Genomic DNA, 13,682 nt, shown 5'->3' on the forward strand with positions numbered 1-13,682 from the left:
GCGTTTCGAAGTACCCTCGCGTGATGTACATACGTACTTTGGGCTCCCTTGTGAGCGCCCCCTTTCAGAGCGCGTGTACTCTCACGGGCACTCCACGAAGGCCGGAACGAGAGCGACGAGGACGGAAGACAATGCGGCGGGTGTGAGCGCGAGAGAGACCAGAGAGGACACTGACACACGAAACGTCAACGACACCTCGGAGCACGTCGTCGACTCTCTTTTCTCTCTCTCTCTCTCTCTCTTTTTCGTTACCCTTCCTCTTCTCTTTGTCCTTTACGACGAAGCAACCCTCGGAATTTCACTCACTTCACGACGAGCGATTCTATAAAAATTTTACTCGGAGCTCCGACAAAACTTCGTGCCTTATGCGTCCGTGTGTGTTTCGCTTATAAACCCGAGAAACGGACGGGCGGCGACTTCTCTCTCTTTCTCTCTCTCTCTCTGTCGAGCGAACGAGCCGAGAGTGCCGTTCTCTTGCGAATGGAGCGCACGAAAAGGAGTGGAGGGACGGGAGACGCCACGAATACATGCGTACCCGCTTGCAAAAAGAAAAACGGGGAGGTAAGGGGGGGATCAGGACGCGCGCGAGCCGTGTGGACGCGTCAGGAAAATTGCCAGCCGAGGAGAAGTCGCGGCTTCCCTCGCGAGTCGAAACTCGGTGTGCGACTGTGGTGTGGTAACCACCGCGTCGCACACCGGCATATCTCCGGTGTGACGATCTCTTTCCCACCATGACGAAATCCCGAGTGGGGAGAAGGTGTACTTACACGATGGTACCGCCATTTGTTGTAGCAGAGGTGCTCCCTCCCCCCACACCTCCCGGCTTCGCTGATGAAAGTATTCAGGAGCGGATTTACAGGTCTTGCGACCCCGACGGTTTCGAACGATTTTTTTTTCCAACTAAATGTGAAACGTCTTTCACCTTCAAATTTCTCACAGCAGTGAGAATTTAACTCTCTAGGTTTCATTTTAATTTAATTTGGATGTTCCAATTTTGAGAACGACGCAAAAAACGAGAGGAAGATGCGGAAATGATCGAGAAATTGGAGTCTGAAAATTTTCATCTTTGGAAAACTTCAAGGCGCTTTTACATTCCGAAATTTTATTTTTAAAATATATTTAATAGAAAAAAAACAGCTAAATTAAATGAAATTAGAAGTTTGTGAGTATGAAGTAATTGAAATTCAAAGCACGAGATAAAGATAAATTTCAATGTTTGACGTCATGTTTCGAACGTAGAAGTAACTTTGTGCGAACAAAGTACTCAATTTTAATATAGAGTTTGTGTTTAAATTAGTATTATAAATAGTAATATTAAAAATTCTAATTTTTTGGATTTTATAAACTCGTTGAAATAAAACAATTCGATTTTTTAAAATTAATATACGATAATTCATCGAGCTTCTCTAGTTTTACCTGTTCGTTGATTTCTGCTGTGTCTTCATAGTTCAACGCTTCAATAGTCACAAAGAGAAAAGGTTTACGCGCCATGTTTAAAATCACATGTCACATCACTATTGTGGATTTTCGCGAGAAAGGAATAGTTACCTATACCCTTTCCGTGTTATACTTTGTGCTTAAATATTTTACTTTTAGTCTTGATATTCCACGTTAATTATTTTTAATGCACAAAATATTAGACTTGTTTCAACGTGATTGTAAAATAATATGACAAAGAAGATAAAATAAAATGTTACGTAAAGAACTCGGTATAAAAAACGGAACAGATGGAACATTGGATAGGAAACTCTTTCTCTTGTAAAAAATAGGACTTTCATCAATGAAAGACACGAGACGCATAAATCATTCGCACCTTTAACGCTAAATGTGGCTGCTCAGTTGTAAATATGATTTTAATTTGTTTGAATTTTTTCTTTTGAAAGAGATATATAATTTATATCGCAATGCAAAATTAACGGGGAGGAGAGAAAAAAGAAGGTCCAAAAACAGCTACTTTTAACGCTAAACGCACGTTTCGAGAAACAGAGATTTAGACAAGACAAACGTTTAGACGATAGATAGACGAGAGACATTTTTCACAACATTTAATAAAACGCTATCAACTATGTATGCCTCTTTTTTACTCAAATATTCTAAAAGATACTTACATACGTGTTATAATTTTTATATGTTTATCCTTTTCGCAATGCCACGCGCGCGGACGTGTCACATCCCTCTTTTGCATTTAGAATGCAAAACTCCTCCCTCAGGATTTCTTCCTCTCTTTTTCCCTTTCTATTGTGTCACTTTTCGCGCTAAATCAGTGATTTTCTGTTTGTTGTTTTTTTGTTTTTCTTAGGCACCGGTCATTGGTGATGAACATGATTCGCGGAGCAAAATAACGAGAAAAGGAAAAACAGATTCCTTGTTTGCGGGGCTGACACGTCCGGCCTCAAATGTACGTCTCTCTGTAATACACGAGCGTACATGCGTGGGTGTGTGTGTGTTTTTTTTTGTGTTTGCACGTGTATGTACGTAGATGTGTACAAATTTAATACTAATCGTGTGTGTGTTTCTCGTATTTTGTTTATATGTTTCGCTTATGTATACTTCAATTAATCGTGGACACAGCGATCAACGTCCCGGGATGCGCTACAAAGAGAAGTCCGTTTTCTCTTAAAGTATCTTCTACTAAGGGAAGGTGATTGATTGGTTGATTGAGGATGATGGGCGTGCAAAAGGTAGTCGGCGTGGTGTGCGTGGCTCTTCACGAGTTTTCCGTCAGCTTCTTACATTTCGTCGCCTCAAGCGCGAATTTCTTCTTCTACATCTTCTCTTCGTCCACGTTATGTTTTTTTTCCTCCGATACTAATCGCCCGATTTCGATACTTTGCGTTTTTTTACCGACTATAAGTCTTTCTCTTTGAAAAACGGCAAATAGTCTTTTTTTTGCGCTTCTTTACTCAGAAGAGTGAGATCGAGCAATTGAAGTCGTGTACAAATTACGCAGGCACCATAATTATTAAATTACAAATGTGTTTTACAAATAGAAAAGGAAAACATCGACCATATCGAGCGCCCCGTTTTACCGAAATGCAATCGAGGACAATTTGATATATCTATGCAATTATACGTAATAATAATTGCGTTATTGTTACATACTTCGATTATTATTTAACAATAAATATAAATTATTAGTGTTTTTCTTATATTATTGTTACATAATAATAATAATAATAATAATTACGATTGGAAAAATATAGATTTCAAAATTGTGACAATATATGATGTAACGCAAATAAAGTTACAGCGTTTCTAACAAGCTACGTACTTACAATAATAATGAAAAACTCTTATGTTTTTTTCTTCTTCTCTCTTGCGCGCACGATTAAAAAATAACAATGTATCATTTACAAAATTGAAAAATACTTATATATACACACATTTTTTTATACACTTCCCCCCCCCTCTTCCACTACTTTATACATATAATTTAATAAATATAATAATCCATCATTTTTAATATATATGTAATCAGAAAAATATAAAATATATCAGAAATATATCGATAATAAGAAATTTTTTTTTCTTTTTTTGGCGCGCTCGTCATGATCGAGATTTTCGAGGTTTAGTTCGCTTGTCGAACTCGCGGGGGAGAAGAAACTCGAAATCCGCGCTTAAAAATCGTCGATCTCCATATTACTCAGAAATATTACCGCTCTCAAACTTCTACATTTGACCGGCGTAAAAAAAGGTCCATATAATTTGTCCCTTAACTCTATAAATCTGGCGGACTGCACCGTTATTTTGTTTTTTTTCTTCGTATGCACAAGTATCACAATCGCTTCACGTTTCACGCTCGTCTACCGAATGTGTCATGTGTATGCGTGTGCGCTCATTTCTGTTCTTTAATTCTTCTTTTTTTTTCTGTCCCCCGCCTTTTTTGAAACGGCGATCGGCAAAAAATTTCCTCACTCGCTTTGCGTCTGAAAATGTCGCTCTTAAGGAAACGCGACTTTGGCGACTCTAAAGATTCGAGAGATCCGAAAACTCCTTAATCTCTAATCAGCGAGCTGGATTCGCGCACTTAGGTGAAGAATTTTCATGATTTCAATGTTCGTCAACGCTAACGAGAGTCAAAGACAACAACATCAGAATACAAAGCTAAATTTAAATAAAAGTTTTATTTACTAAAAAAACATATTGTCGGCCGTTTTCCATCAAAACGATGTCGCAACCGCTAGAAGAAATATCGTGTGTGAAATACGATTCATTTCTAGTGATTTACGATTTCTAAACAGTGTAGCGACAAGCATCTATCGTTGGAGGAACAGCTGTTACAAGATAAAGAGGAAGAAAGAATCGAAAAACGAAAAATCATCAACTTATCATCAACTTCACCCGAACTTACGCTTTCTTCAAGACAAGAAACCCAAAATATATGTACAAAGTATTAATTATGTAAAAGAAAACAATGCAATATAACAATATATATGTATATAAAGTATAAAATATACAGTTACATACTAGTCGTAACGTTCTAAGAGCGGTTCTCTCGAATTTAGAGCAAGTGCAGACTCGTCCCAAAGTCCAACCTGCATTACATTCGCGAACGCAGACCCCCCCTCCCCCCTCCCAACATTCGAAGCTTGTTTAAAAAGACACGCGACCCGCTTCCGGTCGATTGGCCCTATGCTTAAGGTATTAAAGTTAGGTATTATTAAACTGCAATCTAAAGCTGATCCCATGTTATTTCTTGGTCACAACCTCGTTTTTAAATCTTTCAATAAAATTGCTCGCGGATCACTTGTGGAAGAGAATCCCGACGAAGATTCAAAAAAATCCACGGAATCTTATCTTATCCCGATTTTCTATCCCTTCGGACCCAGATCCTCTCCGCTTCATCACGTCATCGTCATCCTAAATTAAGTCATTTTGACTCCACGATCTAGAATCACATTTCTTTCAGTTTTGTTATTACAAATTCTCTTTCTCGATTGCTATAAAGATTCTACTGATCTTCCCAAGTCGTGGAGCTGGCCTGACCCATCAAAAACTACTATATCGATCCATACAAATCGAAGAGAGGACGCCAAAACGATAACGTCACGAGACTCTCCATCCCGGGCGGACGCATACGTGATAGCTGTAAAATTCCCTAAAACGACGACCTCCTGTACGAGATCTGCTTCTTCAGTCTGATGTTCTGGCCCCAGGAGACCTTTCTTCTCCTTTGGAGGGCGTTGCGTTCACCCGTTATTTGTCGCGCGCGAAAAGGTGAAGACCGCCAACAACCTCCGGAAGCCTTTGTCTGAATTATCCTCGAAAGAAAGTTCCGAGGTCATCGCGACACAATTCGAAGGTTTCCAACCTTCTCAGGCTTCGAAGAAACCGAGTCTCCAAACTTACGAGCACCTTTTGTACTCGGTGAAATCTTTTTATATATTTCGTACAGCCTTGGACGAAGGGCTTTCTATTTGGGCGCGCTCCTTGGACGAAGAGCTCGAAAGAAGTGGAGGAGTTCCGAGCGCTGAGAACCCACAATTTTTTTCGTCTCCAAGCTCATCGTGAGGATTAACCCAATTTAAAGAGCTCTCTTATCTAGGCAGATACGGTCTCCACCATGGATTTTTTAATGATTTCGCCGAAGTTTTCGTCGCAATCCTCTGACGTGTTCTCGGACTGTTGCCCGTCGGCAACTTGGCCGGGTTCGACTATTTCCGCGATCTTCGAGGTCGTTCCGTGAGTACCGTAAGTACCGTGGTGTTGTTGCGGCTCGTGCATCTCGCCGTAGTACGAATATCTGCCGCTGAGCAGTTCCGAGAAAGGCTCGAGCTTGTTCTGCATCTGCTGCACGACGCTCGGGTTCATCGGCTGCACCGAATTGGTTAAATTCGTGTACTGCGCGGTACTCGCGGCGTCATCTTGCGCAAACACCGCCGTCTCGTAAGACGAATGTTGCTGCTGCTGCTGCTGCTGTTGCTGTTGCTGCTGCTGCTGCTGACCCGGGGGTGGTACCTGATGTACCTGGGCAGCGCAGTTACTCTGAAGACCGGCGCTCGCAGTGTTTTGAGCCGCGCCGTACGGTCCATAGTGCGAAAACGCGGCCGGATTGGGCGGCGCCGAGGGCTGAAACTGCGGCTGTTGAAACTGCGGCACTCGCGATGTGGACGGGAGACCCGCATACGGCGAGCCGTAATCCTGATACGAAGACTGCTGGAAGTTCATACCGCTACCATTGCCACCGCCGCTTTGTGCTCCACCCGGTGAGAAGCTCTGAAAGGCTTGGCTGAACTCTGGATGTAGCTTTCGCTGTACGATCGATTGGCTGCCGTCTACTGCGTCTTCGCTCGGATAACAATCGTCACTGATTGCGTACAAATCCAGACTGTCCTCTCGCGTACCGGGCACTTCCGGCTGGCAACCGGCCGTCACTATACCGCCGGTAACACCGTCATGACTCGTCTCGTAATGCAGAGTCGTAAATCCACCCCCGCCTCCGTTTCCGCTTCTAGGTCCTGGAATTGCACACACGTCGCCGTTACCGGCAGTGTCCATCACAGAGCCGAGAGAACCAATATTCCTCAATGATCCATTGCCGTTTCTGTTGCTTTGGCCCTGATTGTCCGTCTGATCGTGATCGCCGCCACTCTCTTCCTCGCGTTGTTTCTTCTCCAATTCCAATCGCATAAGAGTGTGAATAAAATGCGTTCGCACTCGTATAGGATTGAATTCGATTCTGCCAGAGCTATTCGCGCAACCGTCTCGCGTGCAGCCGCAAGGAAAGCCAGGTCGATCCACCTGGAAATCGTGAATTGAGTTGAAAGATCGTATCAGTTTCGAGATTGCAATCGCAGATAAATCTCATTAGACGAGATTAATTCGGTTTTGTTCCGCGCGACTTACCTGACATTTGACATTGGCTCGACTGCAAGGACAGCTTTCAGGATCGCAATATCCCTTACAACCACATCCGCAATGCTCTCTGCTTGCCCGAATGTCACGACATTCGTCTTTCTCAACGGCATCTATTCTTCTGACGCCGGCCGCTCTAAGCAGCGCCCGACGCTGCGACGTCGGCACCGGCTGCAAAAAGTAGTAGCTATCGATGTCAAGATCCTCGTTATCGCTCGGCTCTTCGTCGGTGTCGTCGCTCGGATCTTCCGAGCTGGACGCCGTTTCGGTCACGCAGTTGATCGCGCAGTTGCGCTCGGAGCGCAGCTGCGCCAAGCGGGCTCGATGAATTCGCCTCTGTTCAGCGGCGTGTTCCGATAATGAGAATCTCTCAGCGTGTGTGTGGGTGGCGCTCATACCGAGCGTGCTGCCACCCTGAAACGAGAACGATCAATCGTGTTTTACACACGGAAAATCCGACTACTAATTTTTTAAGTTATTTATCCGAAGAAAGAGAAGAAAGATGTTAATTTTCTAGTAATTGTTCTCACCTGCGAAGGTACGCAGGTAAAACCCTGCGCCCTTGGAAAGTAATAAACGGTTACGGCGTCGAAATGGATATTGCGCTTCTTCTTTACAGGCTCTTCGGTGTTGCTCCGCGACTCATCGTTCTCCATGCAGTCGATCAATCTGCGCTTTAGGTTGCTCTTAGCCGGCAGTGTTCGAAAGCTCGTCATGGGCGGCTGTTCCGGTATCCCGGGCGCAACCGACGACGTCGCAAAGTTGTCCAGTTGGTTCATGCCTGAAAAAAAAAGAAATGTAAATAAAAAAAAAAAAATGTTTCAAAGTGAAAAAATTTGAAATTGAATTTGAAATTGAATTTTAGTCGGTAAAAAATTGCGAAGCAACAATTTTAATTTGAAGTAAATTTTACTGAAATAAAAAATATTAATTATTAAAGATTTAATTATTAGCGCGAGTCGATTGCTCAATATTGTTCGAAAAGATTTTTTAATCAATTTTTTATCAACGAAAACAATATCATGTGTCTCGTTATAATCTAGAATTCTATCGATTCTGGAACACCTAGTATATCGCGTGTTGACAATCAATGTGAGGTTTTATTCGAGTTGCGTCTCTCTCGTCGCTGGAGTTTCGACCAGCAATTGCGAGATTGAACTGGCATGGGAAATTGCTGTCAAATCCTAGAACTTTTGTAATTTAAAAATAACAGATTTTAAAAGGAAACCGGTCTTCTCGGAATTGGTTGTCTAGATTTATTAATTCTTCATTTAATATTAATAACAGGAACTGATTATTTTTATTAAAATTTGCAATATAATATAATTTCAATAGAAAATAAATAAAACACACATATTCTTTTTTTTATACGAATATTTCTTATTATTGATTAGATACTGAATGAATGAAATTACTTTAGAGCGCTAATTTGGAGAAAAAAGTAAATCTCACCTTTTTCTTTGTCGGAGAGAATATCATCCGGCAGTCTATCGAGAAAAGAGGTTTCGGAATCGCTTTCAGGGGCCGGTGTGGGACCAGGATCACCAGGAATTTCATTACCTAGACCGGAATCGCTCCCATCGGATCTAACGTCGTCTCTGGCGCCAGTTGTCAGAGTCAAACTCTCGGCGGAATCCTCGGTGTAGGTTTCCGGTCGCTCGGTCTCCAGCCTTGTCATAATCGGCGCCATCGTTTCCACGCAGCAAAGCGGTTCCGCTTCTGGACACGGCAACTGATCGGACACTATGTCGACATCGCGCAATTCCCGAATGTTCACGATAGGTGACACCTCCGAACTGTCGGATCCGGTCTCAGTTTCCGTTTCTGTGTCGACACCTTCAACGATGTCCATTGCCGGTTCCGACATCTCCTCCGGAGAACTTGGCATCGTCTCCGACGAGTCCAGTTCGTTAAACACTCGGTCGCGTTCGCCAGAAAGCGAAGAACCCGCCAGCACCACCTCTTCGTCTTCCTCCAATTGTCCGATTACGGACACCGGCGCGGATCCTTCTCTCTCGAGTTTCTGCGAAGTAATATCAGTTTCATCGGGTTTTGCCGGTTGAGATTGTTTGTCGTCGTTGATTCGTTCTAGCACCACTTTGCACTTCTTTAAAATCAGATTATTTGGACTACGGACAGGTTCTATCAGCTCGCTTGTTTTTGATCTGGTCATCGGCGAGGAGTCGTTATGCCACCGTTGTTTCTTCAAGGGAGTTTTACCTGGCGCGCTGTATTCCTCTTCGAGATTTCTTTTTCTTTCGGAATAGAGTGGATCTTTTTCAACAGCATCGTCTTTCGATTTTATCACATTTACGTTGTCGATGCGGTTTAGCACCACCGACAAACGCCGACAGACGAGATCCGAGACCACAGCACTCGTCGTTTCGTCGACGCACTTTTCGATCGAAACGTCAGGCGCGCTCATGATGTCACTGACGTTGTCATGTTGATTCGATTCCGTCGATTTGAAACCGTCGCGCTCCGAGGACATTGAAGAATCAACATCGAGAATCTTCGCTTGACCGTCGCACCGAACTATCTTTCTCTCTTCGCGATCCGAGTTGATCATCTCGAGCGCACCGTCGCAACTTGTGCACTCTGTCGGAGAACTCGCGGTAACCTTGGCAATCGCTTCCTGTTTCGCTTCGTCGACATCTTTTTTCGCACAGTTCTTAGTAACCGGAATCTCGTTCTCCCGCAACGATTCGTCGTGACCGTCGTCGCTCTTCGACATTGTTTTGCCATCGATGTCGTCCTTGAAGGAACACGATTCCGAAATCAAAGATATTTCACCCAACGTTCTCTCTCGCGTGCTTACAAGCACCGGCGACAGTCTTCTGATGTCGTTTTTCAACTGTATTGCCTGCTCTTCCGAAATCTCAAGACCAACTTTCTTCACATCCTCGTCGATTGGTAAAAAATCGTTGTCGACTGATCTTTTCCTGGAAATGCAGACTGGTTCCTCAAGCCTGGTTTCCTCGTCGTCAAGATCATGAGTTTGAAGACTGACCGTCTTTATCGACTCCTTAGGTTCCAGAAGAACTTTCTCTATCGAATCTTCTTTGTCTTCGTTGATCTTATCTTCCACTTCTTTTTTCTCTTCTTCCTTTTCATTTTCTTTCTTCTCTTCTTCCTTTTCATTTTCTTTCTTCTCTTCTTTTTCTAAATAAAGATTATCACTGGATTGTCTCTCCTCGAGTTCTCCGTTCTCCGAGTTTTCGTTTATCTTCTCGTGCACCACCACCGAATTCTCACGCAAGTCCTCATTGACGGATTGACGCGCGGCATCTTCTGCTGGCGTTGTTGTTGTCGTCGTCGTCGTTGTTGTCGTCATCGTCGTCGACGACGTGCTTGCGAGATCCACTGAGGTGGAATCCTCTTGGGCCTCAACGAGATACTCCTGACAGGCCGAAGGCGATTCCATCTCGGGCAATTGTGCCATCTACAAGAACCAAATTAAGTTCCACAATTAGAAAACCGGTCCTTCGTTCCTGAAGATATCGATTAATTTTGATTTATCACGCGGTAAAAATTGATAAAAAAATAAAATCATTAGAATTTCTCTCACTGCTAAATTAAATGTAACAATAGTCACGGTACTGATGCTATATATTATACGCAATAATGTAACTCGTAATATTTAAATCGCATGAACAGAAGGGAGAGAAAGTACTTGGAGAGAACAAATTAAAAAAAAAAAACCCTAAAGACACTAAAATAAACTTCCAGTTCAACCTCCGTTTTTCGAAACAGATTTCAACGTTGTCTTAACAAACGATGATCGCGTATATTTCTTCTTTTTGAAAATAATATAAGCAAGCCAGAGAGAGAAAGAGAGAGAGAGAGAGAATGGAGAAATCAATAATCCGCGCACTGATATCGCGCACCACCAGGTAGACCCAGAAGAGAGCGATGGAGAGATAGAATACATTGATAACTAGGAAAATCAATTTCCCAAAACGTGACACGATCCACCATTCGCACCAAAACTTCCCTTCATGTTTGCCTTATCAACCCTCGAGTACAAGATACTACAAGAGCACCTACATATATAATCTTCACTGGAGATTATTGATTTAAAGCCGGCCGGTGGAGAAAAGGGGACGAGAGAGAGAGAAAGGACGAAAAATAAAGTATAACTTCCTTTCGGTCTTGATTTATTCGGGAAAACCTCAACCATCTACAAACAGATCCCTTTGTCGGAACTTTTACCTTGAGATCGCGCGATCCTTCTTCCAGTTCGGTCCAACTTTCGCTCTTCTTCGAGTCTGTCGTCGAGCAATTTGGCCTGATTTGAGCCGCCTCGCTCAGATTACGAGGGCCTTAAGTTGTATCGCGACTCCGACTACCGGAGTCATCTCGCTCGCAAGGACCCGCAAATTGCCGACAGAACGGTCTCATCGGAGCGATAGACACGTCCTCAGGGGAGGACAACGTGCGGCTCGAGCGCGACGACATTCGCGAAGAACGAGATGCGATCTTCAAGGACACGTCTAACACCGAAAGAGGAAGGAGAGTCTACCAACTCGTCGGATCTCTCATGGGAAGACGCACAAGCCGCGAGATTCGACTCTGACGCACAAGCCGAGAGATTTTTGAGAAAATACTCGACAAGAGAGATCGATCGATCGGGATTGAGAGATGTTGAAAAAAAAAAACTTTTCGGCGGTAAAAACTCGGAGGAAGTAACTGAAGTGACAGCAAAGACTGTTGAACGTGGAAAAAGCGATCGAATCTCGGAAGATTAACTGAGAGAAGGAACGTCGTCAGTCTGCGGCACAAGAGAAACAACTGGCGAGCTAAAAGAGCAACTGACGTCGACCCGAAAGTGACGTCAATGACGAAGTTCTACGACGACGAGGAGGCACAACAATAATGATGACGAAGATAGATCAGAGGAGACTGAGTTGGCGTGATGTGAAGAGAAGAAGCGTGCGGCGCGTTCGACAGCTCGAGGCGGAATGAGTGGAGGCGGCGTCGTCGATAACGTCGAACGACGCCGACGCCGACGCCGACGCCGACGATAACGCCGACACGCCGCGCCGCGCCGCGCTCACAGAGTTCGGCTCGGCTCGGCTCGATTCGTTTGCCCGTCGGAGAAGCTGTGCGATTCTCTCGTATGTGTTGGTAGTGAATACGTAATAAAGCGCGCTGCGCGCACACACACACATACACGCGCGCGCGCTCACACACACATCAGAGAGAGAAAGAGAAAGAGAGAGAGAGCATGCCACGGGAGAAACACGCAGAGGTTCTCACAGTCTACCCGGTAGATCAGATTAGTCAGCGACGCGCGCGGACCAAGCTTTTCGCTCTTCTTTACGTTTTGCATGGTATTTTTAATTTTGCCGCGTTTCCTTTTTTGTTAATAACACGTTGCGTTTCTGCTTTGACAACGAGAGACTCGGATTAATTTACTTTTGAATTGCATCGCGGAAAAAACTAGAGCCGAAAAATAGGAAAAAAAATAAAACGACAACGCCGACAAATATCAAGCAAAAACTTTTTTTTCGGGTAAAATAAAATAAAATAAAATAAAATAAAATAAAATAAAATAAAATAAAATACGTACTGACAATTGCGCAATGATAATATAAAAAAATTTATTTTCTAGTAGTTCGATTCGCGGACGAAGCACATGGAGTTTAGCGGTAGCGCTTCACATTCTCAATAGAGAAGCAAAGTTTATTCGCGTAGTAGAGCATTATTCATTTGCGATTTACGATCCGCTAATTGCGCGAGTTTTGTGTATCGCGCAAGTTATTTCGTAAATTTACAGCGGAAACAATTTGTCTCCGCAAATTAGAGCAATGTGTAACATAAACACAAATGATAATTGAGAATTCTAAAATAAATAATATTTGATTGTAAGAATAATTAGAAAATTATAAAAATTAAATATTAAAAAGTTAAAACGTATATTAAAAAATATACGTATATAAAATAATGATTTTTAAATGTAATTAATATAATAATATAACACACATTTAGAGATAAATACTTTAAACTCAAACTACCGGATCAATACTGTGAATAATGTATAATATGTATGACAAATATTTGAAAGAGAGTTTATCAGTTTGTTAAAGTACGGATTGTTACATGAATAACGTAATATGAGTATAATATTACGTTATATACGCTCGATTCGCTAATATTTAATTTCGATAAATACATAGGATAATTAATTAGGATAAAAAAACAATAAAAGCGGAGAAAATAGCAGATCTCTTTCGTATTACCAACCGCGTAATAAAAAAAATGAGAACGTGTTAGTGAGGAGAATAGTTCTGCTGTAAATTTAAAAGCAAGGCGTATATTATATATATATATATTGAAACTTAAAACCTTGAATATTCCAATACGCATGTATATATATTTATATATATGTACGTATATGTATGTAGAAACCTAGTTGTTTCTTGTTTCGCTGATAAAGAGTTGGTTGAAATAAGTTGATTGGAAAAGTTTTGGTTTCACAAGATATACACATAAACACAATTTGCGGTTTCTACAGCCGTCATAAGCGAACCGATAATTGTCTGGTAACTTTAAATAGAAACATTTTATAGTTAAAAACAACACTTTGTGGAACAAAACCTCATTATAAAGAGTTACTATGGAATATCTTCGCATTGAACAATTTTACAAATGTTTTTGTCCCTCAAATTCTGACGGTCGCAAAGCAGATCATCGGAAACTATAACAAGCGCGAAACACATAATGGACACACGTGTGCGATATAATGTATGTGCAACAATAACGAAAAATCTCCGACATAAGCGGGACACACAATGACGCAGTTTTGCACGGAAAAAAACGCGAAT

The 13,682-nt window shown here is 42.4% G+C and overlaps 2 protein-coding genes across 7 annotated transcripts in view; both read right to left on the bottom strand.

Annotated features, from left to right (window-relative positions):
- The window catches only part of LOC109858660 (ral guanine nucleotide dissociation stimulator), a 31,968-nt gene extending 31,316 nt beyond the window's left edge, over positions 1-652 (bottom strand). For 2 of the 3 annotated variants that reach the window (XM_020436152.1, XM_020436149.1), the window contains exon 1: positions 38-652. The gene's annotated coding sequence lies outside the window, so the exon portion shown is untranslated. Of the gene's footprint in view, positions 1-33 lie in introns of all 3 variants that reach the window. The other variant, XM_020436151.1, reaches the window with a different exon arrangement.
- A 3,098-nt stretch (positions 653-3,750) lies between these two features.
- LOC109858659 overlaps positions 3,751-13,682 on the bottom strand; it is a 28,681-nt gene continuing 18,749 nt past the window's right edge. For 3 of the 4 annotated variants that reach the window (XM_020436145.1, XM_020436144.1, XM_020436148.1), the window contains exons 2-5: positions 8,308-10,297; positions 7,386-7,636; positions 6,847-7,269; positions 3,751-6,741 (exon numbers count right to left, since the gene is read on the bottom strand). In XM_020436145.1, coding sequence (XP_020291734.1) covers positions 5,542-6,741; positions 6,847-7,269; positions 7,386-7,636; positions 8,308-10,297 — 3,864 coding nt within the window. In that variant the 3' untranslated portion in view covers positions 3,751-5,541. Of the gene's footprint in view, positions 6,742-6,846; positions 7,270-7,385; positions 7,637-8,307; positions 10,298-11,067; positions 11,801-13,682 lie in introns of those variants that run through there. The other variant, XM_020436146.1, reaches the window with a different exon arrangement.

This window comes from Pseudomyrmex gracilis, unplaced genomic scaffold (assembly GCF_002006095.1).
Source record: "Pseudomyrmex gracilis isolate BER0280 unplaced genomic scaffold, ASM200609v1 scaffold_217, whole genome shotgun sequence".
Taxonomy (NCBI): Eukaryota; Metazoa; Arthropoda; class Insecta; order Hymenoptera; family Formicidae; genus Pseudomyrmex; species Pseudomyrmex gracilis.